Below are 27,647 nucleotides of genomic sequence, written 5' to 3'. Positions count from 1 at the left end.
CCAATGAGTATAGTCTAATGGAGTTCAGTAAGGGATGTCTGACTAGCCTGTGGGAAGCAGTCATTTAAAGTCAAGCTGCTTGGCATCTTGATCCATCCTGAATCATGATCACTCCTGCATGCTTCCTGGAGTGTCACCAAAATCTTTCCATGCCAAGGGCTTCCAGCTTTCAATCATTCTGTCAGGGGAAATGCAGGCTGACCATGAGTCTGCCAGGACACCTGTGCCTCTGGATCTTTGGAAGAAGGTAGAAGTAGGCTGTAGAGGATTGGGGATCCATGAGGCATAATCTTATCTCTCACCTTAAGTCCTTCTCACCTTGGCCAGTCCATTTTCACTGCAGCCCTCTGCTACTTTGATAGTGCCCAATTTCTTGGTTTCAAACAGTTCATTTTCATCATTGATGCCCAATCCTTCTATTGCTACATTCCACATCAAGATGATCTGATGGTTCTTGTTGAAAAGATGCTCAATTAGTCATCTTCCTTTGCTTGGCTCTTCCCAGTCTCATGTTGAATAGCTTATTTATCTCCACTCACTGTCTCCAAGCCACATGTGAAAGTTCCATGGACCTAACCAATATTTGCCTTAACTCTCCTTTCTACTCCTATACTTACCATTCTATCCTGGGCCTCCTCCACATGCAAATTGGAGGAACAGCACCTCATATTTTGCCTGGGCAGCTTACAATCCAGCAGTATGAATATTGATTTCTCTAACTTCAAGTAACCTTTGCTTTCCCTCTTTCTCCGAAACACTGAGTTACTCCAGCATTTTGTGTCTATCTTCGGTGTAAACCAACATCTTCAGTTCCTTCCTACATCTGCAGTCCTTCTTTCAGACCCCTTCAGGGTCCATCCTCAACTCCTTTGCCGTTACACTATTGACCATGTTGGTGTTGCTTCCATGGGAAATGTAATTGCCTTTGCAGCTAAGATCCACCTCACTTTCACCATCACATGGTCCAAATCTGACTTCCCTCGTATGATATCCCTCTTTATTTACCTCTGAGAATAGGTTAGTGACAGGAATCCATAAAAAGCCCACTGGCTCCCAATGGTTTAAAGACCTAATCTCCTCTGCTACTTCCTTTAATAACTCCATTCCATTCTCCTTTTTTGTCACGCATTTTGGATTATGACTTTCCACCAATTCTTTTCAGATGTCTTCCTTAACTGTGGCTTTCATGCTGCCATCATTGACTGTACTTTCAACTGGAAGTACTTCTCCTACTTCCTGCATCTCAACTCCCAACCTTTCACCTCCCAGGACAAGTGTAGGGTTCACTTTGCCCTTGCTACTCTAACCTCAACATTCAACGGATCATCTTCCATAATTTCTGCCAACACCATTTGGATTCCGCCACCTTCTTTTCCTATTATCTGGGGACCAAACAATCATTTCCCAATGTTCAAGTTCAAGTGAGTTTATTGTCATGTGTCCCTGTATAGGACAATGAAATTCTTGCTTTGCTTAAGCACACAGAAAATAGTAGGCATTTACTACAAAACAGATAAATGTGTCCATATACCATGATATAAATATATACACACATGAATAAATAAACTGGTAGTGCAAATAACAGAAAGTGGTTGCTAATAATCAGAGTTTTGTCCGAGCCAGGTTTAATAGCCTGATGGCTGAGGGGAAGTAGCTATTCCTGAACCTGGTTGTTGCAGTCTTCAGGCTCCTGTACCTTCTACCTGAAGGTAGCAGGGAGATGAGTGTGTGGCCAGGATGGTGTGGGTCTTTGATGATACTGCCAGACTTTTTGAGGCAGCGACTGCGATAAATCCCCTCGATGGAAGGAAGGTCAGAGCCGATGATGGACTGGGCAGTGTTTACTACTTTTTGTAGTCTTTTCCTCTCCAGGGCGCTCAAATTGCTGAACCAAGCCACGATGCAACCGGTCAGTATGCTCTCAACTGTGCACCTGTAGAAGTTAGAGAGAGTCTTCCTTGACAATCCGACTCTCCGTAATCTTCTCAGGAAGTAGAGGCGCTGATGTGCTTTTTTGATGATTGCATTAGTGTTCTCGGACCAGGAAAGATCTTCAGAGATGTGCATGTCCATAGATTCTATAGATTCTGTATCTGTTCCTGCAGATTGGAGGGAAGCTAATGTTATCCCACTTTTTAAGAAAGGAGGGAGCAAGAAAGCAGGGAATTATAGACCAGTTAGTCTGACATCGGTGGTGGGGAAGATGCTGGAATCAATTATTAAAGATGTAATAGCGGCACATTTGGATAGCAGTAACAGGATTGGTTCAAGTCAGCATGGATTTACGAAGGGGAAATCATGCTTGACTAATCTTTTGGAATCTTTTGAGGATGTGACAAGTAAAATGGACAAGGGAGAGCCAGTGGGTGTAGTGTATCTGGACTTTCAGAAAGCCTTTGATAAGGTCCCACACGGGAGATTAGTGGGCAAAATTAGGGCACATGGTATTGGGGGTAGAGTGCTGAAATGGATAGAAAATTGGTTGGCAGACAGGAAACAAAGAGTAGGGATTAACGGGTCCCTTTCAGAATGGCAGGCTGCGACTAGTGGGGTACCGCAAGGCTCGGTGCTGGGACCGCAGCTATTTACAATATACATTGATGACTTAGATGATGGAATCAAAAGTACCATTAGCAAATTTGCAGATGACACAAAGCTGGGTGGCAGTGTGAACTGTGAAGAAGATGCCATGAGAATGCAAGGTGACTTGGACAGGTTGGGTGAGTGGGTAGATGCATGGCAGATGCAGTTTAATGTAGATAAATGTGAGGTTATTCACTTTGGAGGCAAGAACGGGAAGGCAGATTATCTGATTGGTGTCAAGTTAGCAAAAGGAGAAGTACAACGAGACCTGGGTGTCCTTGTACACCAGTCACTGAAAGTAAGCATGCAGGTGCAGCAGGCAGTGAAGAAAGCTAATGCCATGTTGGCCTTCATAATGAGAGGAGTTGAGTATAGGAGTTAAGAGGTCCTTCTGCTTCCTGGTGAGACCACACCTGAAGTATTGTATGCAGTTTTGGTCTCCTAATTTGAGGAAGGACATTCTTGCTATTGAGGGAGTGCAGCGTAGGTTCACACGCTAAATGCAGGAAACATGATGCAGGAAACATGATCCCGATGTTGGGGGAGTCCAGAACTAGGGGCCACAGTTGAAGAGTAGGCCATTTAGAACTGAGATGAGGAAAAACTTTTTCACACAGACAGTTGTGAATTTGTGGAAATCTCTGCCTCAGAAAGCAGTGGAGGCTGATTCACTGGATGCATTCAAAAGAGTTAGATAGAGCTCTTGGGGCTAGCAGAATGAAAGGGTATGGGGAGAAGGCAGGAACGGGGTACTGATTGTGGATGATCAGCCATGATCACATTGAATGTCGGTGCTGGCTCGAAGGGTCAACTCCTGCACCTATTGTCTATGTATCATCGATTCTAGAGAAACAGCAGTTCACTTCCATTCCTGATGTAATGGTTTGTACTTAGTGCTCAAAATGTGGTCTCCTGTACATAGAAGAAACTGCAAGCAGATTGGGTAATCACTTTGCTGAACAGCTCTGCTCAGTCTGGGACTTGACTTTCCCGTCTCCTGTCGCTTTAATTCTCATTCCCACTCTGAACTCTTGCATTACTGTACCTCAATGCCTGTTGAAAGCTTGAAAAGTGACGCTGCATCTTCCATTGGAAGGTTAAGGCTCCTGAAGTTTAGCTTTAACTCAAGATAATCAATAGTTTTTCGCTCTGCATAAATATGGCCGAAATTTCCTGTTTCAACTTGTTTCCTTTACTTCCACTATCTCCAAATACCCCTTCTTAAAGTTATTATTACTTTAAGAAATTTAGAGTGTACCCTTATTGTAGATCTTCTCTTTTTAAGCATCTGTAGTTTTGTTTTGATTCCATTACAATTTTGTTGCCTAAACCACTTGATAAGGGAGATTTGAATTTAAATATTTGTTGCACTGTCATTTGAACAGCAATATTTCTGTGTTCTTTTGTGGAAATCAACACGACTTAGTATAGTTTATTATTGTCACATGTACAGTGCAAAGCTCTTTGTCCAACCCTGTTGGAAAGCAAGAAACTAAATTAGGATTTTGATTTCTGGAGATGGTTCAGATATTGTATTTTCACTTTTCTAAGGTTTGAATGTGGTTGGTACCAGCTGGTGGTCTAACAATCATTGAGGAGATAATCAATCAATCAATCAATCAATCAATCAACCTTTATTGTCATCTTGTACAGTGCAAAATGAGAAGACGTTTCCCAGGGAATACCGGAGCATCGCACATAAAAACTTAAACATTTCACACATAATAACAGCAAAAACAATCCAGTCCCTGGTGAAACAGTATAAATAGTTAAAAGCAGGTAAAACAGCAACATTAAAATACAGTAAAAACCAATCATTAAAATGTCCAGGGCAGCTGATTTGAGTGGCCAGTGCCAGAGTTATTAAAATGTCAGTGCCAGCCGCAGAATCAGGTGACTGTGAGTACAGAGTGACTGTTTAGCAGCCTCACAGCCTGTGGCAGGAAGCTGTTTAGGAGTCTGGTAGTCCGGGCTTTGATGCTGCTATATCTCTTGCCTGATGGCAGGAGATCCAGGTGTGTGTGTGGAGGGGATGCAGTTTGTCCTTAGCTATTCTCAGAGCTTTTTTCAGGCAGCGGCTCTGGAACAGTTCTTGTACCGAGGGTAGGGAGACGCCAATGATCCTCTCTGCTCCCCTCACTACCCTCTGCAGAGCCTTCCTGTCCAAGCAGTTACTGGTGGAGTACCACGTATTTATGCAGTATGTGAGTACAGACTCCACAGTACCCCTGTAAAAAGTCCTGAGGATGTTGGTGGGAAGTGAGACCTGTTTGAGTTTCCTCAGGTAGTGCAGTCGCTGATGGGCCCGTTTGACAATCCCAGTGTTGTTCCTGGACCAGGTGAGACTGTCTGTAATTTGCACACCGAGGAACTTTATGCTCTCCACTCTCTCCACTGTGGTGCCACTGATGTTGAGGGGCGTGTGTTTTAGTGTGTTTGAGGGGTGTGTGTAAAAGTATATAGATAGATATGCACAAGAAACCTGTGGTAAAATGGAATGAAAAATGTGCTAAAACTCATCAATTGCAGTCAAAGCAATACATCATGGAAGCAGACCTATCAGCCTAACTCATCCATGCCGACCAAGATGCACCATCAAAGCTAGTCACATTTGCCTGTATAAACCTTTCCTATCCACATAACTGTCCACATGTTTTTTCAATTATGCTAGCATTAGATACAAATATCATTTATAATCATCTTTTGTAATGCTAACTGCAATTAAAACAAATCAAACTGTTTTATTTTAATAGTTTTTTCAGATTGTGTATTAAAACTCATGTTTGGGAAAAGATAATTGTCAAAAGGGTTTGTGTGTGTTATGACTTAGACTGAAATAGTGAAAATGGCAATGTCATGGAACAGCAGAAAGCATTCATTCAGCTAATTTCATGTCATAATTTTAAGCCATAAATATTTTGAACTGTATTGAGTTTTGTGTGATCTCTTCTTTACCAGTCACCTTTACATGGGAGTGTTTTGCACAGGGCAATTAACGATGCTGGGAAATTCTCGCTACTTGATTCAGGTATGATTTTCTTTTATTTGTCTGAGCTATAATTAACATACAAATTGCTTATGCAGTCTAACCCATGTAAAATTAATGCTCTTTCTGAAGCTTTGCAAATATCCTTATATGTAAAATTGACAACCTTTTATTTCTTAGAGAAACAATTTAAGATGCTTCCTTGTTTCTGTCAACCTACTACAAGTGATAATTCTCATATATTGCGTGGGACCAAGTTCCTCTCCCTAATTTGTTGGCTGCCATCTGGAGATAAATCACAGGATTTATGCTTGGAAAAAAATGTCCATTGTGACAGCACAGGGTATAACACCTGGTTACTGGACCAGTATGTGGACGTTTAAACAATTGAGTTAGAATCTCCCCAGTTGACTTTTTGTCAGAATATGGTCTCCATTCATTGACTATTTGAAGGGGTAGATCGGTTCAGCACGGGAACATAACTGAAGCTTGAACTCAGGATTAGATGACAAGTTACACTTTATAATCCACGAACCTATCTCCAATGATGTATTATTAGTAAATCATTCCATTCTTTTTTTATCATGTCATTTGTTTTTTTTCTTCTTTCTCTCTTATTCCCTATCTATAAAAAAAATCTAGAAGCAGAATCAATCCACAACTGATAATATTAATAATGTACGACTGATATACATGAAATGTTTTTACCATAATATGTGTTTGCTTCTAAGAAAAAAAAAGGAAAAAAAAAAGATCTCCCCAGTTTAGGAATTTAACGGAAGATCATTTGAATACATGCAGATAAATATGGAAATAAAATTTGGAATCATTAGTACGGACTGTATATGAAAACAAATATAGCAAACATCTTTTTTTTTTTTGACGCATAATATATCAGCAAAAGAATTGGAGGAGTTGGGGGGGAAAATCAATTATTCTCATCACAGATGCTGCCTGACCTTTGAATATTCCCCACCTTTGGTTTTATTTCATATTTTTAGCATCTTCAGTACTTCACTTTTGGTGGAAGAAAAACACTTACACTGCCTTGTGTTAAATCATTGTATTAAGAAAGTATCTCATTGATAGTTTTTCCTCCTCAATCAGATTTGGCTCTACTGTCTGTGATCAAATAGTTGCAATTTTTTGTGCCAAGGTAGAATCCATAGAAACATAGAAAATAGGTGCAGGAGTAGGCCATTCGGCCCTTCGAGCCTGCACCGCCATTCAATATGATCATGGCTGATCATCCAACTCAGTATCCCATCCCTGCCTTCTCTCCATACCCCCTGATCCCTTTAGCCACAAGGGCCACATCTAACTCCCTCTTAAATATAGCCAATGAACTGGCCTCAACTACCTTCTGTGACAGAGAATTCCACAGATTTCACCACTGTGTGAAAAATATTTTTCTCATCTCGGTCCTAAAAGACTTCACCCTTATCCTTAAACTGTGACCCCTTGTCCTGGACTTCCCCAACATCGGGAACAATCTTCCTGCATCTAGCCTGTCCAACCCCTTAAGAATTTTGTAAGTTTCTATAAGATCCCCCGTTAATCTTCTAAATTCTAGCGAGTACAAGCCGAGTCTATCCTGTCTTTCTTCATATGAAAGTCCTGACATCCCAGGAATCAGTCTGGTGAACCTTCTCTGTACTCCTTCTACAGCAAGAATGTCTTTCCTCAGATTAGGAGACCAAAACTGTACACAATATTCAGGCACAGGATATGGTCCATCACAAGTTTAGAATAAAACTGGAGTCTCTGGAGCTAGCTGTGCCTGTCTGTTGGGAGGTGTTCAGCATCCACAAAGGCTCAAAAGTCTCATCTATGGATAGATTTGCTGAATTTTAAATGATTATGTTGGTACCAATGTTTTTGAGCCAACTTTAGTTGTGCTGTTATGCGTTGATGGTCAGAGCCATGGAGATGCTAGAACAGATTTGAATTTTGTATTTTTGTTAAGAATCCAGTCTTTTTTTGGAGGGGAAACATGTATGAACTCATTGAACATTTTAGCCTGCTTGTTAAGATTTGGTTTTCAATTCAATAGGAGTTTCAGATTTCCCATGATACAGGAAGCCATCTCATAGCCGATGGCGTTCTCGCTTCAGAGGCGGCTTTGATCCTCCTTTGCCTTCCTGCAAGTCGGCACTGCAATCTCTGACTGGTGTCATTCTTGTAAAGGTGACCTGATTTTTGAATTGCCTCAACTTTGTTTGAGCAGATGTAAGTCCACAGAATGAGGTTGTTCTTCAATTTTGAACTGCTTTGGAAAGCTTATTCAAAGTGGCCCTGAGGGACAGAGCTGTGCGTGGAATGGCAAAGTACAAAGTTGTACAAATGGAAGTATATCCCTTGAGGATGAGAGTGAAAATTAACTGTGCAGGGCATCTTGAATTTTACTAGGCGTGGATTTTATTGACTAGAAAATGTTCTTTTCTGGCACTAATTGAAAATAAAAAGAGAAAATTACTGAGACGTTGACATTTACTTGTTAAGGCACATAAATTATTTGTTTCATGGTGTGTCAGTGATTTTTTTATTTGAGGCCACGTTGTGGGGCTTGCAGTTACATCCAGTGTGTGCGTGTGTGCGCACACATGCGTGTGCGCGTGTGTGTGTGTGCACATGCATGTGTGAGCGGGCGTGTGTGCGCATGTAAAGGAAAAACCCATGTGTCGGAACAAAGTGGCGGGTTTGGGATCAGAAGGTGTATTGGGGTCAGAACTGATAGAGGTCAGGCTAAAAACTGGGCCTGTGTTCAACATTATGTTCCTGATCTCCCATTAGTTCTATTTTTCATTAAATGGGGTTACCATGCAACCAATTATATTGTTATACTGTTCCTACGCTTAATAATTTTAAAATGCAATAAATTAAATGTGCTCTTTGGAGTTTAAAGGAGCCATTCAAATATTGGAGGCAGTACATTTAAATAAATTAGTTAGATTTTTAATTTTAAAAGGCTGAGTTTTGACAAAAGTTTAGAGAAACTCTAAATTTTAAATTTTGAAAGGAACTGTCAGAAACAAGTTATCCAAGATGGTTAAAGGTATGGAACAAGTTAATTTAAAACAGTTGTTTAGCTATGCCATTTTCTCGTAATTACTTACTTTCAAAGAATGAGGTTTTGGCCCATTAAGTGGTTGCCAGCTCCCAGCAGCACAAATCCCATTTGTTTCTTTCCCCCTACTTCCTTCTTTGTAAACCTGTACCTTATTCTCTCTCATGTATCTATCAATTCTCTACCACAGAAGGCAGTGGAGGCCAATTCACTGGATGTTTTCAAGAGAGTTAGATATAGCTCTTAGGGCTAACAGAGTCCATGGATATGGGAAGAAAGCAGGAACAGGGTAATCATTTTGGGTGATCAGCCATGATCATATTGAATGGCAGTGCTGGCTCAAAGTTTAGAGTTTAGAAGGATGAGAGGGCATCTCATTGAAACATATAAGATTGTTAAGGGCTTGGAAACGCTAGAGGCAGGAAACATGTTCCTGATGTTGGGGGAGTCCAGAACCATGGGCCACAGATTAAGAATAAGGAGTAAGCCATTTAGAACGGAGACGAGGAAACACTTTTTCTCACAGAGAGTGGTGAGTCTGTGGAATTCTCTGCCTCAGAGGGCGGTGGAGGCAGGTTCTCTGGATGCTTTCAAGAGAGAGCTAGATGGGGCTCTTAAAAATAGCGGAGTCAGGGGATATGGGGAGAAGGCAGGAACGGGGTACTGATTGGGGATGATCAGCCATGATCACATTGAATGGCGGTGCTGGCTCGAAGGGCCGAATGGCCTACTCCTGCACCTATTGTCTATTGTCTAAAGGGCCAAATGGCCTACTGCATATATTTCTAATTGTCCCTTTGATTTATTTTAACCACTTACAGTAACATACAGTCCACAATTTATCTACCACACATCATTTAGAAATAGGAGGAAACCTGAACACCTGGTCTTGGAGATAATGTACAAATTCCACACTGACAGAGTCCAATCAAATCCAGGTCCTCAGAGCAGCTACACAGCAGCACCAATTGTAATCCCACGGCACTGCCCTGCCCTCAGGGAAAAAAGCCATTTGGTCCATTATGTCCACCTGAGCTCGCTGGGGAGCATTCCAATTAAATCACAACCTTATCTCCCTGTATACCTAAACTTTACCTTACCCCATACATGCCCATCAACTGCCACCTGACCCTCCTGCCATTGACCATTGTGACGTGGAAATATTCTGCTGTTCTTCTGTCACACTGGGCCACAATCCAATGTGCAGCTGCCCCATTAGTAGTTGAAGAGCAGAAAATGGTTGTCACTGGACATGTCAAGAGTATTTAATTATAATTTGTACTGACAACAGGACAATTACATTCTTACTTGCAATGGCATGACAGGTGTGTAAACACAGTACCCACAGCGAACAAATGATAGATAGATAGATAGATAGATAGATAGATAGATAGATAGATAGATAGATAGATAGATAGATAGATAGATAGATAGATAGAGGACATGACTTGAGAATTAAGGGACTGAAGTTTAGGGGTAACATGAGGGGGAACTTCTTTACTCAGAGAGTGGTAGCTGTGTGGAATGAGCTTCCAGTGAAGGTGGTGGAGGCAGGTTCGTTTTTATCATTTAAAAATAAATTGGATAGTTATATGGATGGGAAAGGAATGGAGGGTTATGGTCTGAGCGCAGGTATATGGGACTAGGGGAGATTATGTGTTCGGCACAGACTAGAAGGGTCGAGATGGCCTGTTTCCGTGCTGTAATTGTTATATGGTTATTATATGGTTAGATAGATAGATAGATAGATAGATAGATAGATAGATAGATAGATAGATAGATAGATAGATAGATAGATAGATAGATAGATAGATAGATGATCCTTGTATTCACTGGAGTTTAGAAGGGTGAGGGGGGATCTTATAGAAACATATACAATTATAAAAGGACTGAACAAGCTAGATGCAGGAAAAATGTTCCCAATGTTTGGGCGAGTCCAGAAAACAGGGGCCACAGTCTTAGAATAAATGGGAGGTCATTTAAGACTGAGGTGAGAAAAAACTTTTAATTATAAACAACTCCCTTGAGACTGGAATTTTCCCAGATACTTATAAAACTGCTATTGTAAAGCCTCTGTTAAAGAAACCTAATTTAGACAGTGGGCAATTCCAGACCCATATCAAATCTACCCTTGATCAGCAAGGTGCTGGGGAAAGTGGTATTCAACCAAATACAACACTTTCTGAATCAAAGTGACCTTTTTGGAGAAATTTCAATCTGGCTTCAGAGCAAATTACAGCACTGAGACTGCCCTGATAAAAATAGTCCGTGACCTTTGAGTTAGCACTGATGAGGCCAAAGTCTCAGTGCTGATCCTCTTAGACCTCACACCAGCTTTTGACACAATAGATCATGGTTTCCTTATGGATCGCCTCGAAAACTGGGCTGACCTGTCAGATCAGGTACTAAGTTGGTTCCAATCATATATAAGTGGAAGGAAGTACTTTGTTAGCCTTGGGGACTTATGTATCACAACTGTATGATATACCCTTTGGTGTAGCACAAGATAGCTGGGGGCCACAGTCTTAGAATAAAGGGGAGGTCATTTAAGACTGAGGTGAGAAAAAACTTTTTCACCCAGAGAGTTGTGAATTTATGGAATTCCCTGCCACAGAGGGCAGTGGAGGCTAAATCACTGGATGGATTTAAGAGGGAGTTAGATAGAGCTCTAGGGGCTAGTGGAGTCAAGGGATATGGGGAGAAGGCAGGCTTGGGTTATTGATAGGGGACAATCAGCCATGATGACATTGAATGGATCGAAGGGCCGAATGGCCTCCTCCTGCACCTATTCTCTATGTTTCTATGTTTCTAAATGGATAATTCAAGACCTCAGTACGAGTGCAAAAAGCCCAAAGTCCTTACTACAACCAAAACAGATCAAAGTTCATGCTCTAGTGTTTTGTAGTGTTCGTGTGCCTGAAAGTTGTTGGGAAGAAGCTGTTCTGAAACCGAAAAGTCAAGGTTTTCAGACGTGAAATAAAAGCAGGGAATTCTGCAAATACTCAGCAGGTCAGGCAGCACACAACCAACTGATTTGTGGTTAATGACTTTCTTCACAACCATGATCTAATAGTAATATTAGTTTTCCTTTTGGCCAAGGAGGGCAACATGTCAGTCATCCTTATGGATAAAAGCAGCTATTGCCCACACTTCATTTAGTACTGACTAGTGACGCCCACATTCCATGAGCAAGAAGAATCAACAACCAAAACTAGAACATTTCGGAGATATTCAACAGATCAACCTGTTGCCATGAAATTAGGAAGACTTCAGATGTCAGGCCAATGAGCATTCATTAGAAAAACATTAGCAATATAGTTACCATGTTACTTTCCTGCTGTAATGAGTTATCTCTGTACCTGCTTGAGCTTAAAGTGTAAATGTAAGATATATGGTGAACATAATTATATGGTTCTAATCAGTATCAAAACTAAATAACTGTTGACAAAATACACTTAAGTAAAAACTTAAGACCTGCCCTCTCTGTTTTTTGCCTGCCCTGCTATTTCCTGGTTGTAGTGGACCACAGTGCCCTCCATAATGTTTGTGACAAAGACCCATCATTTATTTATTTACCTCTGTACTCCACAATTTGAGATTTGTAATAGAAGAAAATCACGTGGTTAAAGTGCACATTGTCAGATTTAAATAAAGGCCATTTTTATACATTTTGGTTTCACCAGGTAAAAATTACAGCAGTGTTTATACATAGTCCTCCTATTTCAGGGCACCATAATGTTTGGGACACAGCAATGACATGTAAATGAAAGTAGTCATGTTTAGTATTTTGTTGCGTATCCTTTGCATGCAATGACTGCTTGAAGTCTGCGATTCATGGACATCACCAGTTGCTGGGTGTCTTCTCTGGTGATGCTCTGCCAGGCATGTATTGCAGCCATCTTTAGCTTATGCTTGTTTTGGGGGCTAGTCCTCTTCAGCATATAAAAGGCATGCTCAATTGGATTCAGATCGGGTGATTGACTTGGCCACTCAAGAATTGACCATTTTTTAGCTTTGAAAAACTCCTTTGTTGCTTTAGCAGTATGTTTGGGATCATTGTCTTGTTGTAGAATGAACCGCCGGCCAATGAGTTTGAGGCATTTGTTTGAACTTGAGCAGATAAGATGTGTCTATACACTTCAGAATTCATTATGCTTCTACCATCAGCAGTTGTATCATCAATGAAGATAAGTGAGCCAGTACCTTCAGCAGTTAATCTTCGTCTCATCTGTCCACAAGACCTTTTTCCAGAACTGTGCTTGATCTTTTAAGTACTTCTTGGCAAACTGTTTAAGAAGGAACTGCAGATGCTGGAAAATCGAAGGTAGGCAAAAGTGCTGGAGAAACTCAGCGGGTGCAGCAGCATCTATGGAGGGAAGGAAATAGGCAACGTTTCGGGCCGAAACCCTTGGGTTCTGTCCTAAAACGTTGCCTATTTCCTTTGCTCCATAGATGCTGCTGCACCCACGGAGTTTCTCCAGCACTTTTGTCTATCTTGGCAAACTGTAGTGCTCTCTTTCTTCTTAATGATGTTCCAAACAGTTGATTTTGGTAAGCCTAAGGTTTGGCTGATGTCTCTAACAGTTTTATTCCTGTTTCTCAATCTCATAATGGCTTCTTTGACTTTCATTGGCACAACTTTGGTCCTCATGTTGATAAACAGCAAATAAGATTTTTAAAGGTGATGGAAATACTCTGTGCTGAAAGCTCTCTTATACCTGCATTAAGGAGGCATTTAATCACACCTGAGCAATTACAAACACCTGTGAAGCCATGTGTCCCAAACAAGGCTGTGAAGGATGATATTATGCAGCACTAGATATTGTTGGCATGGCTTTGGATTGCACAAATGCAGATCTAGCTGGCTGATGGATTGTGAAGCTGAAGGATATCGGCGACTTGTGTTTCACAATTTGCTGCCAGTTTTCATGTCTGAGCCTCAATAATTGTAATCTATTAGAGGACAAATTACTGGTGTGTTGTAACTCCTGTTTAAACAATGATATTCAGAGCTGACTTTGTAGCAGCAACAGTCTGATAGATGGGTCTCGTCATTATGCAGCAATGCAGCTTTGTTTGTATATATTTGTTTATTGTGATTAAATAATTATCAGACTACCGATTTGCATGATGATTTACTGCAATAATTTTCCTTCCTTGCAGTGTTTAAAAATATAATTTGGAAAGTATACAGATTGCCAACAGCCAATGGCAGGTGGCTCTGCGTACGAGAACAAATGGCTGAAAGCACCCTGTCCTTCCACATCCCGAAGCAACTGATAGAACTCTTCATCCAGGAAGATACAAGAAGGTAAAATGCCACAGGAAAAAGGTCAAGATTTTTTTCATCTTTAATCAGTGTAAAAATTTCAGGAATCACATTTAAGAAGTTATCTCTTTTCAAACCCCCTGCTAATTTTCTGTGATTCATTTGAAATTTGACCCCATTAGTTGCACTTCATCTAGACTTTGTAAATGAGTAATGCCCCTGTCCCACTTAGGAAACCTGAACGGAAACCTCTGGAGACTTTGCGCCCCACCCAAGGTTTCCGTGCGGTTCCCGGAGGTTTTTGTCAGTCTCCCTAATGGTCGAAAGTGGTTTCCGCTTCTTCTATGTTCCGGCGATTATTTCAAAAAATTCAAAACCGGCCGCGACTAAAAATAGGTTGCCGTTTTAAAAATCGGGGATTTTTTAGTCTAAGCCGGTTGCGATGCTAGTCGAAGGTGGTTGCCGGAGGTTGCAGGTGGTTGCTGGAGGTTGCAGGTAGTGGAAGGTAAGACCTTCGACACTTTCGACCATTAGGGAGACTGACAAAAACCTCCGGGAACCGCACGGAAACCATGGGTGGGGCGCAAAGTCTCCAGATGTTTCCGTTCAGGTTTCCTAAGTGGGACAGGGGCATTACTTGATAGAAGTTGTATGTTAATTCAGAAACTGGATGATAACTGAATAATCATTTGCAAAAGTAATAATCAAAGCTTCACTCTGTCCAGGTTTTCCAGGCACTCTTGACTGTATCGTACAGCAATATATTAAGCTTTTAGATTCTTTCCCAGAGAAGTAATGCAGTCAACAGTTGATGTAGCATTTTAATTTAATCAATACCATTTGACTTCTGAAACAAATATCTATTGAAGTTTATCAGGATGTTTCTGCATGTTAATAGTTGCAGTTGAATATTACTGAGGAGACTGTGGAAAAAGCTTGAGCTGATCCCTGTGTCTGACTAACACACCTCCAAATGCAGGCAACGTGCCAGACGTTTGCCATATGGGTTGTATTACAATTTCTGCATGTAACGAGCATTTAACCACATTGGAGCCATGAATCTGAAGGGAGCCAATAGTGTGATTTGCCAACACTGAGTAGGCTTAATGTTTCGAGGTGAGTTTATTGTCACATGTACCAATTAAGGAACAGTGAAATTCAGATTGCCATGCAGTCATACCGATAAAGAACACCGAGACACCCAAATACATTTTAAACATGAACTTCCACCACAGCGACACCCCTACATTCCTCACTGTGATAGAAGACAAAAAAAAGGCACTAGATTGTGGCACTCGAACCTTCTGTTGTTGGGGGGATCTCAGCTCCCCGCGCCGGGCAATCGGACTCCCGGGTCGGGGCTGGTCGAACCTCCTGCGGCTTGGAGCTCCCCGACATCAGTCTCTACACGAGACTGCGAGCTCCTCGATGTTGAAATCCACAGGCCGTGGTTGGAGCGTCCGTCCCAGGCAAGGGATCGCAGGCTCCAATGGTAAATCCGCGGCCCCACGATGTGGCTCAAACTCAGTCCCGAGCAAGGCCACCAGCTCCATGATGTTAGGCCGCAGAGTGACCGGAGATACGATCCGGAAAATTTTTTGCCTCTCCATCAAGTTAAACCCTCTGAGGCCCATTTCGTCTGCTCCCTTCAAACTTACTGGGGGCCCTGTTCCTCGCGCTCCCTTTAAGCTCGCTAGAACCCCATTTTCCATGATCTGGCCCTTGTGGCTAAAGGGATCAGGGGGTATGGAGAGAAGGCAGGTACAGGATACTGAGTTGGATGATCAGCCATGATCATATTGAATGGCGGTGCAGGCTCGAAGGGCCGAATGGCCTACTCCTGCACCTATTTTCTATGTTTCTATGATCTCTTTAAATTCATTCTCATGCTCTTTAATCTTGCTGGGATCCTGTTTCCCACACACCCGTTGAACTAACCAGACTCTTGAGAAAAATTGTTCAACAATGTAACATCACAACAAAAACAGTAAAAGTGTGTTGGAGTATTAATGGGAGTAATATCCAATCATCCAGAACGTCTGGTAGTCTGGCACCACCGAGTACCAAGGGTGCCCGATTATCAGAAATTCCCTCAATTATCTCCCCTTCTCTGCAGTAACGATACGAATTATCTTATTTATTTTCATTTCTTATTGCACTTGTCATTTATGCAAAGTGGGTTTGAACTAAAGCTTCAGCAAGTAGCTGGTAGGTAGGAAATAGGCAACATTTAGGGAAATGGGCAACGTTTCAGGCCGAAACCCTTGTTCGGCCCGAAACGTTGCCTATTTCCCTCGCTCCATAGATGCTGCTGCACCCACTGAGTTTCTCCAGCACTTTTGTCTACCTTCGATTTTCCAGCATCTGCAGTTCCCTCTTAAACAAATTCGTCAACAAATAGCTACTTTGTTCTTTAATTTCTGCTGAAAAGCTGTTTAAAAACCCTCCCAATACAAGGCATGGTTCAAAATGCAGTAAATAAATCCTGGATACAATTTTAAATCGTGGGAACAATGTGCTCATGTTCCGTGTATGCAAGCATGCCAAATTGAGGCACTTTATGACCTAGGTGGTTTGTGTTTGTGGAACTTCATGGTAACTTCAAATTCTGACAGCCAGACATCTGGGCATAATCAGTAGAGTAGTTTGATTTCGGCATGGCCAGGCCATTTTTAAAATAAGATTTGTATTATATTTCAGATTTATTCATTTATTTTAAAATGATTGCACTTGAAAATGTAACTGCCCAGAAATTAATCTCTATTTTGTTAGAGCTAACTAAAATCTTTTTTTTTTAAATAAATATTTTTATTAGAAGCAATGTACAGTCATATAAACCGTGACATATAACATCATACATTTCGTGTACAATTTCTTGTTTTAAATTTTAAAAATAACAGACGCAAGAAAGGAAGAAAAAAGAAAAGATTCAGGAAAGTAGTGACGTGTAATCCCCAGAAGTTAACAATTAGTAGTTTGTGGATAGATAGAGAGAAAGAGCCCATAAAGATGTAGAAAAAAAAGAGAAAACCAGAAAGGAAAAGCAAAAAAAGAAATAGAAAACAAATGGGGAAGAGAAAAAAACCCAGAACAGAAAAGAAAAGGAATATACCTACTTCATATCTTTCCACACCCAGTTCTGAAACAGTTAATTTCCAGAGTTATGTTGCACCATATTATACTTGAGCTAACTAAAGTCAAGTCAAGTTTATTTGTCACATACACATACGAGATGTGCAGTGAAATGAAAGTGGCAATGCTCGCGGACTTTTGTAACCTTAGTAACAACTATACTTTCTAATCCGCTTTTACATTGACATCAACAATAATGCATTTCATACCGCTGAGCTGGAGTTAGGATATTATGGTCATAAAACAAAAACAATTTGAGTAGGATATTGACAACATCTTTGTTACAGAATTTTCATAAACTATTAGATCAATTTAACAATTAAAACATTTTGCGGTAGTTAACATCACTTTGAACATGTTTTAAAGAATTAAGAACATAGAAAGAGACATTATTCATAAAATGTATATTGCCTTATCATTCCCTCTTCATTGTAGGGAATTCCATACCAGTACTGATGTGATGTCCCACATCATAGCATGGTCAGGCAGCCGTTATCAGAGTTTAACGGTATATCAGGGACTTGTGCATTTAGGGTGGGATTTCAAAACTTCCCAATACTCGGTGGATGTTGTGGGGAAGTATGGAATGTCAATGGTACAATACAGAACTTGTATCATTTCCCAGCAAATTCTGGCATAGATATTTCAACACTTAACTTACAATACAATTGACTCAGTCCTGATCACCCAGAAGCACAGAGACGATGAGCTTCACTACTAAGAATGTCTTAAGTTGTATATTAGGGTCTTCGAGATAATTAACTGGTGGTGGATTCAGCTTGCAACTTTTGTGATGCTCGGCCTGGGGAAGGAATATAACAGTCTAACAAGCATAGGGTGGGGCAAGGTTCAAACTTAATTCTGTTCTCTTGGAACACAATCATTTGATAGGCAGCATAGGTATCAAGCATTAGCAAATTTGTAGATGACACAAAGCTGGGTGGCAGTGTGAACTGTGAGGAGGATGCTATGAGAATGCAGGGTGACTTGGACAGGTTGGGGGAATGGGCAGATGCATGGCAGATGAAATTTAATGCGGATAAATGTGAGGTTATCCACTTTGGTAGCAAAAACAGGAAGGCAGATTACTATCTAAATGGCGTCAAGTTGGGAAAAGGGGAAGTGCAACGGGATCTGGGGGTCTTTGTACATCAGTCTACGAAAGTAAGCATGCAGGTACAGCAGGCAGTGAAGAAAGCGAATGGCATGTTGGCCTTTATAACAAGAGGAATCGAATATAGGAGCAAAGAGGTCCTTCTGCAGTTGTACAGAGCCCTAGTGAGACCACACCTGGAGTTTTGTGTGCAGTTTTGGTCCCCTAATTTGAGAAAGGACATTATTGCTATTGAGGGAGTGCAGCGTAGGTTTACAAGATTAATTCCCGGGATGGCGGGACTGTCATATGCTGAGAGAATGGAGCAGCTGGGCTTGTACACTCTGGAGTTTAGGGGATCTAATTGAAACATATAAGATTGTTAAGGGCTTGGACATACTAGAGGCAGGAAACATATTCCCGATGTTGGGAGAGTCCAGAACCAGGGGCCACAGTTTGAGAATAAGGAGTAGGCCATTTAGAACGGAGACGAGGAAACACTTTTTCTCACAGAGAGTGGTGAGTCTGTGGAATTCTCTGCCTCAGAGGGCGGTGGAAGCAGGTTCTCTGGATGCTTTCAAGAGAGAGCTAGATAGGGCTCTTAAAAATAGCGGAGTCAGGGGATATGGGGAGAAGGCAGGAACGGGATACAGATTGGGGATGATCAGCCATGATCACATTGAATGGCGGTGCTGGCTCGAAGGGCCAAATGGCCTACACCTGCATCTATTGTATATTGTCTATTGTCTATTGTTTATTTAGAGATTCAACATCAGAAAAGCTGAGATATCCAAATTTATGTATATATTAACAATAACCAGATTAAATTAGTGAGAAGAGATCTTATCTTAACACAGCAGTGTATTTACCTGGGCAACATATTTGGTTTTCTAATTATCATTCTGCAGGAAGGATACGTTATCTTTGAACACAGTAATCCACGATGTCATTGGCAATAGTAAGAAATAACTATCTATCATACTAAATCAACAGTTAATCAAGGTCTATATTTTGATCAACAATTTAGCGTATCACCAATTCACTCATTAAATTTCTGTTCAAAGTAGTGTGAATGAAGTAAGACACTTGGAAAAGTGTTCCAGGCCTTTTCTTGTGGAACAATTTATATGCTTTTGGATAATAATTCCAACATTTGTATAATCCTAAACAGATAAAAATTGGTGACTCTTTACATTATGGAGACTGCAGAAATCTTGGTTCATCCAGCTATTAAAAAATGTTAAGCCTTTGTAATCCATCTCCATTATATTTTGAAGATTTTCACAATGTTATGGAAACAAGTTGTGAGTTTAGGCCTTTATTTGATCGAGTGATGTTTCATCTCTGCTCTAGATAGTACAGTGATTCAAAATAAACTTCAGGGAAGTCACCGGTGGCCTAAGTATCACTACATACATTATTTTCACAGTGGTACAATTTGTATGATGCTGATAATAAACCAAAACAGGCCATGTAATGGCTTATTACCAATCTTTTATAATTTGCTATCCATTCCTTTGTGACAATAAAAGTTACAAATATCAGTACCAGCGTCATGCACCACACTCTGTACTAAGATTAAATAATAAGATGTATACACAACAAAACTGATGAGAAAATAAGAGCAGGGGTGGGCCTAATAAGCCCGATCCCATTTAATAAAATCCTAGTTGATCCACCCTGGTGTGTCTGTGCCGGTTCTACATAGCCCTTCATTTTTGCACACTTTCAAAAATATATGTGTAAGAAAGAACTGCAGGTGCTGGTTTATATCTAAGTTAGACACAAAATGCTGGAGTAACTCAGTGGGTCAGGCAGCATCTCTGGAGAGAAGGAATGGGCGACATTTCGGGCCGAAGAAGAATCTCGACCCGAAACGTCGCCCATTCCTTCTCTTCAAAAATGTATCTATGTCCTCTTTTAAATACCTCCAGTAATCTAACTTCCACAACCCTCTAGGATAGAGAATTGCAGCAAAATACCACACCCAGTGAAACAAAATTCCAATGTATGTTTTAAATGACTACCCTCCTTGTTTTGTAACCGTATCCCCTTGTTTGCAACTCTCCAGCAAGTAGAAACTTCTCAACATCTGCAACATCCATCTTGCCATGTCACCCCCCGTATCCAAGATCTTGTATGTTTCAATAAAGTTCACTCATTCTTTTAAACTTTCAAGGGTACAAGTCTAACTGTTTTAACTGTACATAAATGAACAAACGTCTCATCCCTGGAATTAACCGTATAACCATATAACCATATAACAATTACAGCACGGAAACAGGCCATCTCGGCCCTTCAAGTCCATGCCGAACACTTATTTTCCCCTAGTCCCATCTACATGCACTCAGACCATAACCCTCCAATTCTTTCCCGTCCATATACCTATCCAATTTATTTTTAAATTATAAAATCGAACCTGCCTCCATCACTTCCACTGGAAGCTCATTCCACACAGCTACCACTCTCTGAGTAAAGAAGTTCCCCCTCATGTTACCCCTAAACTTCTGTCCCTTAATTCTCAAGTCATGTCCTCTGGTTTGAAACTTCCCTACTCTCAATGGAAAAAGCTTATCCACGTCAACTCTGTCTATCCCTCTCATCATTTTAAAGACCTCTATCAAGTCCCCCCTTTACCTTCTGCGCTCCAAAGAATAAAGACCTAACAAATAAATCTTTTCTGGACTGTGTCTAATGCTGTTCTATACTTCCTAAATAACAGGACTAAAACATGACTCCATGTACAGCTTCACCCACACCCTGTGAAATTTAACAACACAGCCCTATTTTTCATCTCTCTTGCAGTAAAAGCCAATTGGTTGCCTTAATTACTTGCAGCAACTGGATGCACGCCATCATTTTGGGTTTCACACACAAAAATACTTGGATCCTTCTGTAAGTAATTGGGCAAGTACTTTGGAGTATTCCACTACACATGCCATACCAGTCTAAAAAAAGACACATTTATTCTGACAGGATTCACGGCGATAATCACCAAAACTCCACAGATTCCAAATTTCTTCAAGTTAGAAGGCCAATGGCAGAGAAACGCTACCACGTGGAAGTTCCTTCCAAACCATACATCATCCTGACTTGGAAATAGGTCGCCTTTTCTCCACCACTGCTAGGTCAAAATCCTGCAAGATTCCCTCCTTAGCAGAATTATGCCGACATACCTCAAGGAATGCAGATGTTTAAGAAGGCATCTTGCCATCACCACCTCAAGGACAATGGGGGCGTGGGAAATTAAATGCTGGCCCAACCTGCAAAGCACAATCCTTTGAATGAAAATATTTTATGTGATGTAATATTACATGTCTTCTGGAACTCCCTGCTGAAACTAGTTCTGAAAAACATGTTTTACTGATAAATAAACCCGCTGAGTTTCTCCAGCATTTTTGTGCACCTTTTACTGATAAATGTTTGGTTTGTGATAATGTACTTAATACGGTTTTCTAAATACTAATGCATTTGATTTGCATTGATGGATGTCTCAAAAAACACAAGACAGTTCTGTGTTGGTATCTGCCTTAACAAATGTTAGTTGACCAGTTATATTATTGCACCAGCAATACACTCTAAGCAGTGATAAAAGTGATTAACAAGACATTGTAATTCTAAATATAATTTAATGCTAATAAAATAGCAATCGGTTGTTTCTTTGAAAGCATTTTAAGAAATATTTTTGCTCTGGTTTTAGTCACACTGCAACAGTGATAAAAATTAATGTAGTGTGAGAACACTTTGAGATGGTAACTCATCACTTGCTTAAATCCAGTTTGGATTACTTCACTTTCAAATTACAACACTCATTTTGTGTCAGTGTAAAGATGAATACCTACAGCATAAATAAAATTGCAATAGTCAACTGTTCTATTCAAAAAGTGATATAAAACTGCTCTTGAAGTGGCCATGATATCATAAGTTTAATAATAAGTATACTCAAAATTTGTTTTATTTTATGAGAGATGTGGATGTCAGTGATAAGGTCAGTATTTAATGCCTATTCCTAATTGCCCAGATGAAAGTGATGATGTGCTGTCATTTTGAATCACTCCAGTTCCACAGTGCTGCTATGCAGAGAGTTACGGGATTTTAATCCATTGGCAATAGGCAGATTCTTCCAAAGACCAACTGGCTGTGTCTGCCAATAAGGATTGTTCCAATGAGAAGTTGTGTGATTAGCCTGACAGAGTTAATTCGTGTGGTTCACTGAGTGGAGCAGGACACCTCTGACTTCTCAGGAGCAAGTAAAGGTGGCACAGTGGTCAACAGGTAGTGTTCCTGCCTCACATCTCCACCAAAGGTCGTCGTTCCTAACAGTAAATGAGTGTTGAAATGTAGGCCTGGATTTGTTGTATGATTTGACTTACTAGGAGTAAGTGAGTTGTACTCTCCTCCTATTATGCTGAACCATTTCCAGCCCATTTATTAGGAGTTTATATTTTATTTAATTCTGACGTATGCTGGCACAGCTTTTAGAAAACATAGAAACATAGAAAATAGGTGCAGGAGGAGGCCATTCGGCCCTTCGAGCCAGCGCCGCCATTCATTGTGATCATGGCTGATCGTCCCCTATCAATAACCCGTGCCTGCCTTCTCCCCATATCCCTTGACTCCACTAGTCCCTAGAGCTCTATCTAACTCTCTCTTAAATTCATCCAGTGACTTGGCCTCCACTGCCCTCTGTGGCAGGGAATTCCATAAATTCATAGCTCTCTGGGTGAAAAAGTTTTTTCTCACCTCAGTCTTAAATGACCTCCCCTTTATTTTAAGACTGTGGCCCCTGGTTCTGGACTCGCCCAACATTTGGGAACATTTTTCCTGCATCTAGCTTGTCCAGTCCTTTTATAATTTTATATGTTTCTGTAAGATCCCCCTCACCCTTCTAAACTCCAGTGAATACAAGCCTAGTCTTTTCAATCTTTCCTCATATGACAGTCCCGCCATCCCAGGGATCCCATCCCAGGGATATTGTACTACATCCAGTGGCGGACTGGCCAGGGTGTCAGCTTGCCCGATGGCAAGTGGGCCCCTGATGAAGTGGGCCCCCTTTGTCTCCTGGCAACCAATATTTTTAGACCCAGTCCGCCACTGACTACATCTTATGTAGTACTATAATTATCCTTTTTTAACTGGTAATTTATTGATACTTTGCTGTTCAACTACTTTGAAATTAATGATACAAACTTATTTTTATGCCCATGTATTAGGCTGCAAGACCTCGAGGAGCTAGGTGAGCTTTCTTCACATTGGGACACTCTGCGGAAAAATGTAACCCTCCACTACCAACAGATGATTAACAGCTATCAGGAAGTACTTGCAGAGCTCAATAAATTCTCAGGTACAATATACAGTGCAAGCGACAAAATGGAGGCCCTGGTTATTCAAATAAGAGCCATTTAAAATTTGCTACCTTCTTGTCATTTATTTTGTGAATAGACGGAAAAATAGTTTGTTTTACTTCTAAAATCATTGTGAATATTAAGGGGAAAAAATCAGAATTGATCTGCAACAACTTGAGAATTAAAATGAATTTGAATTTTAGTCTAATTCATTGATTGTTTTTGATTTCTCTCCAATAATGTGCACTTTCACTCAAAATATCAGCCTGCATCCCAGAAAGACCAATTTAAGGGGAGCCAAGGTGCACACAAACGCTGGAGAAACTCAGCGGGTGCGGCAGCATCTATGGAGCGAAGGAAATAGGCAACGTTTCGGGCCGAAACCCTTCTTCAGACTGATGCAGGGTAGGGGGGGGCGGGAAGAAGAAATGAAGAGGAGGAGCCAGAGGGCTGAGGGAGAGCTGAGAAGGGGAGGAGACAGCAAGGGCTACCAGAAATTGGAGAATTCAATGTTCAGACCGGGATGCAGACTCTCCAAGCAGAATATGAGGTGCTGCTCCTCCAGTTTCCGGTGGTGCTCACTCTGGCCATGGAGGAGGCCCAGGACAGAAAGGTCGGATTCGGAGTGGGAGGGGGAGTTGAAGTGCTGAGCCACAGGGAGATCAGGTTGGTTAAAGCGCACCGAGCGGAGGTGTTTGGCGAAACGATCGCCAGGTTAAATCTGAGCACAAAAAACAGAGGAGTTCTGAATTCCATTTAAATATTTCAGAATGCTATTTTAATGGGTTTAGTATCCGAGACCATTAGCTGAAAAAAATCATTGCTCTTCTTCACGCTGATGTGCTCGTGGTTTATTCATCAGTGGTTGAAGAAAAGCCCTCTCTTAACCACACGAGGCATGTAGAAAATAGATGTTAAATACATTGGGCAGTGTGGGCTACATTGTCAATTTAAAGATGATTTGCTTAGAAAGGAATTTTCTCATAACATGTTCTAACATGGTTTTTACCATGATATGTTCTGATGTATGATTCCATGCAGCAGTAACATAAGGGAATTTTCACAAAGTTATCTGGTACCTCTATTACTAACTTGTGTCAATATATTTTGGATCGAATTGAACATATTTTACAAATCAAAATTGGACCTATAAATTTTAAGTACATTTTTGAGAATAAACTTATTAAATTTGGTCATATTTGGAAAAGTAATTCTGTGGTTAATTTAATGAATATTTTAAATGACAATATAATGAAAATATAATGAACACATTTTTAATACATATTTATTTTAATAAAGAAGTGACAGTGAATGATCAAATCTGATGAGCCGATCAGTAAAACAAATCCAATCATTCAAATTAGTCTGCTCTACTGAGAAGTCAATCTCATTTTAAACTAAAAACTCACGTGTTTCCTCTCGTATCTTATAAAATGGGGAAAACAATTGATTATTCAATAATAATAATAATAATACATTTTATTTATGGGCGCCTTTCAAGAGTCTCAAGGACACCTTACAAAAAATTAGCAGGTAGAGGAAAAACATGTAAGGGGAATGAAATAAATAGTAGAGACATGACTAGTACACAAAGTAAAGACAGAATTCAATACAAAACACAATATGAGGCAATTAATGCACAGATGAAAAGGGAGGGGGACGTGGGGCTAAGGATAGGCAGAGGTGAAGAGATGGGTCTTGAGGCGGGACTGGAAGATGGGGAGGGACAGGGAATTGCGGATCAGTTGGGGTTTTTTTCAATCTGAATGCGTTGAAACAATGTATATGTAGTTTTTACAGATTAATTGTGTGATTAATATTTTGTACCTTGATGATCAGTTTTTAACTAATACATACATTTTATATTTTTTAATGGGCTACATCATCAAACCACAAAACGAATGTTATGCACAAAGAAAACATTTCATCAACCTTATCATTCAGATTTTTGACAATCATTACCTTAAAGTTCTGAATAGCTTACGCACACCCTTTACATTTCAGGTAACATTATGATTGGATCATCTTTTTCTTGTTAGATCTATGCAGAGACTCTGAGAACAATTAATAGTATTCCATGGTATTTATTAAAACACCACCAGAAAACCTGCCGCAATCACTTTCAGGAGCTGTACAGATTTCTATTGCTGTTCGCCAATACAATATTGTATTAAAGGTTCATTTAATTAAGAGAGTTCTCACTGCAGTCAAATGGCTTTGTTTATGATCAGAATGGAAGTCAGAATAATCTTTAAAGGGCAAAAAACTCCATCCCTATTTCAGATCCCGGTTGCATATGTACAACCATATTATTGGAAACAATAATATGGCCATGTGACCTCTTGAACTTGCTCTGCCATTCAGTATCATCGCAGCAGATTGGATTATAACCTCTACATATTTCTATTTATCTACAGCAACCTTTCACCCTCTTACTTTTGAAGAAGCTCCGTGACTGCCTTAATATTATTCAGAGTCTCTTACTTTCACCAGGAAGAGAATTTCAAAGACTCATGGCCAAAAAATCAATAGCTTCATAGAAACATAGAAAATAAGTGCAGGAGTAGGCTATTCGGCCCTTCGAGCCTGCACCGCCATTCAATATGATCATGGCTGATCATCCAATTCAGTATCCTGTACCTGCCTTCTCTCCATACCCCCTGATCCCTTTAGCCACAAGGGCCACATCTAACTCCCTCTTAAATATAGCCAATGAACTGGCCTCAACTACTTTTTGTGGCAGAGAGTTCCACAGATTCACCACTCTCTGTGTGAAAAAAAAAATTCTCATCTCGGTCCTAAAAGACTTCCCCCTTATCCTTAAACTGTGACCCCTTGTTCTGGACTTCCCCAACATCGGGAACAATCTTCTTGCATCTAGCCTGTCCAACCCCTTAAGAATTTTGGACGTTTCTATAAGATCCCCCCTCAATCTTCATCTTTAAAACAACTCAGGATTCAATCAAGCACCCGCTTATATTCCTATAAAGTCCAGCAAGTGCACGTCCACTCTATCCAACCTTTCCTCTAAGACGATTAATCAGTTGAGGTGATACAAGGAACTGCAGATGCTGGCTTACAAAAAGGATACAAAGTGCAACATTTCCACCCTGTGATACCTACTCCGACTGTTTATCCTATCTCGGCCTCTCATTACATTATATACTTCTATCAAGTTTCTCTGAATCTCCAGTGCTCCACATAAATAATTCACGTTTGTCCCAGCCTCCCTTTACACTATACTCTCTAATCCAAGAAATATCCCAGTGTGTAGGAGGGAACTGCAAATGCTGGTTTAAACCAAAGATAGGCACAAAAATCTGGAGTTACTCAGTGGGTCAGAAGTATCCCAGTGAATCTCTGTGCACCCTCTCCAAAACCCCCACCTCCTCTACATAAAACCCCTGTCTCACTTTCACGACCTAATTGGCGACCTCTGCCGAGTTTGCCCTTGACTCATACTCGCAGCATGGTCGCCACAAGGTCGTAGGAGGTCTTCGTAACTCTTCGTAACTCTTCCTCATGCTCGTGAGTGGTCTCCGCATACTTGTGGCCTCAAGTAGGTCGCAGCGTTTTTTCCAGCCTGATAAAAAATGTCCACGAGTAAAAAATAGGTCAGCATGGAAAAAATGGATACTTTTTACTCGTAGGTGGGTCGGAGGTAGGTCGTGATGGTACTCGTAGGTAGTCATAGATAGTCGTAGGAGGTCAGAGAAAAAAAATGGCCTGAGAAAAAAAATGCAAACATGACATCATTTTATCATGTGATAATTTTCCAGTCGTAGTTGGTCTTAGGTGTGGAAGACTGAGGTCGAGGGGGATCATAGGAGGTCGTAGACATAGACGTAGGAGGTCTTTTACTTCGGCGAGTCAACACGACCTTGACATTTTTTTCAACTGGTCTAGGGTCTTCTAAACCCATGGATTAGGTGGTCCAAGTGGGACAGGCCCTTAATGCGGTAGCCAGAGATGCACATAGTACTCCAAATGTAGCCTAAACAATGTTTTAAACAGCTGCAACATGTCTTACCAAATTTGTGCTGAACGCTCCAATCATAGATGGCAAACATACATACATCTTCTTCATTAAAACCCTATCCAGTTTTGTTGCCACTTTCAGGGATCTGTGGACTTGAACCCAGGATCCCTCTGTACATCAATGCTCCTCAAGA

The 27,647-nt window shown here is 40.7% G+C and overlaps 1 protein-coding gene across 3 annotated transcripts in view; it reads left to right on the top strand.

Moving 5' to 3' along the window:
• Positions 1–27,647, top strand: part of inpp4b (inositol polyphosphate-4-phosphatase type II B) — a 589,015-nt gene that overhangs the window by 440,512 nt on the left and 120,856 nt on the right. For all 3 annotated transcript variants that reach the window (XM_033050984.1, XM_033050903.1, XM_033012170.1), the window contains 3 exons: positions 5,542–5,611; positions 13,800–13,947; positions 23,344–23,474. In XM_033050984.1, the coding sequence (XP_032906875.1) occupies positions 5,542–5,611; positions 13,800–13,947; positions 23,344–23,474 (349 nt within the window). The remainder of the gene's footprint in view (positions 1–5,541; positions 5,612–13,799; positions 13,948–23,343; positions 23,475–27,647) is intronic.

Source organism: Amblyraja radiata, chromosome 1 (genome assembly GCF_010909765.2).
Source record: "Amblyraja radiata isolate CabotCenter1 chromosome 1, sAmbRad1.1.pri, whole genome shotgun sequence".
Classification (NCBI taxonomy): domain Eukaryota; kingdom Metazoa; phylum Chordata; class Chondrichthyes; order Rajiformes; family Rajidae; genus Amblyraja; species Amblyraja radiata.
Note: the sequence above shows the minus strand (reverse complement) of the source record. Positions and strands in the feature narration are given on the sequence as shown.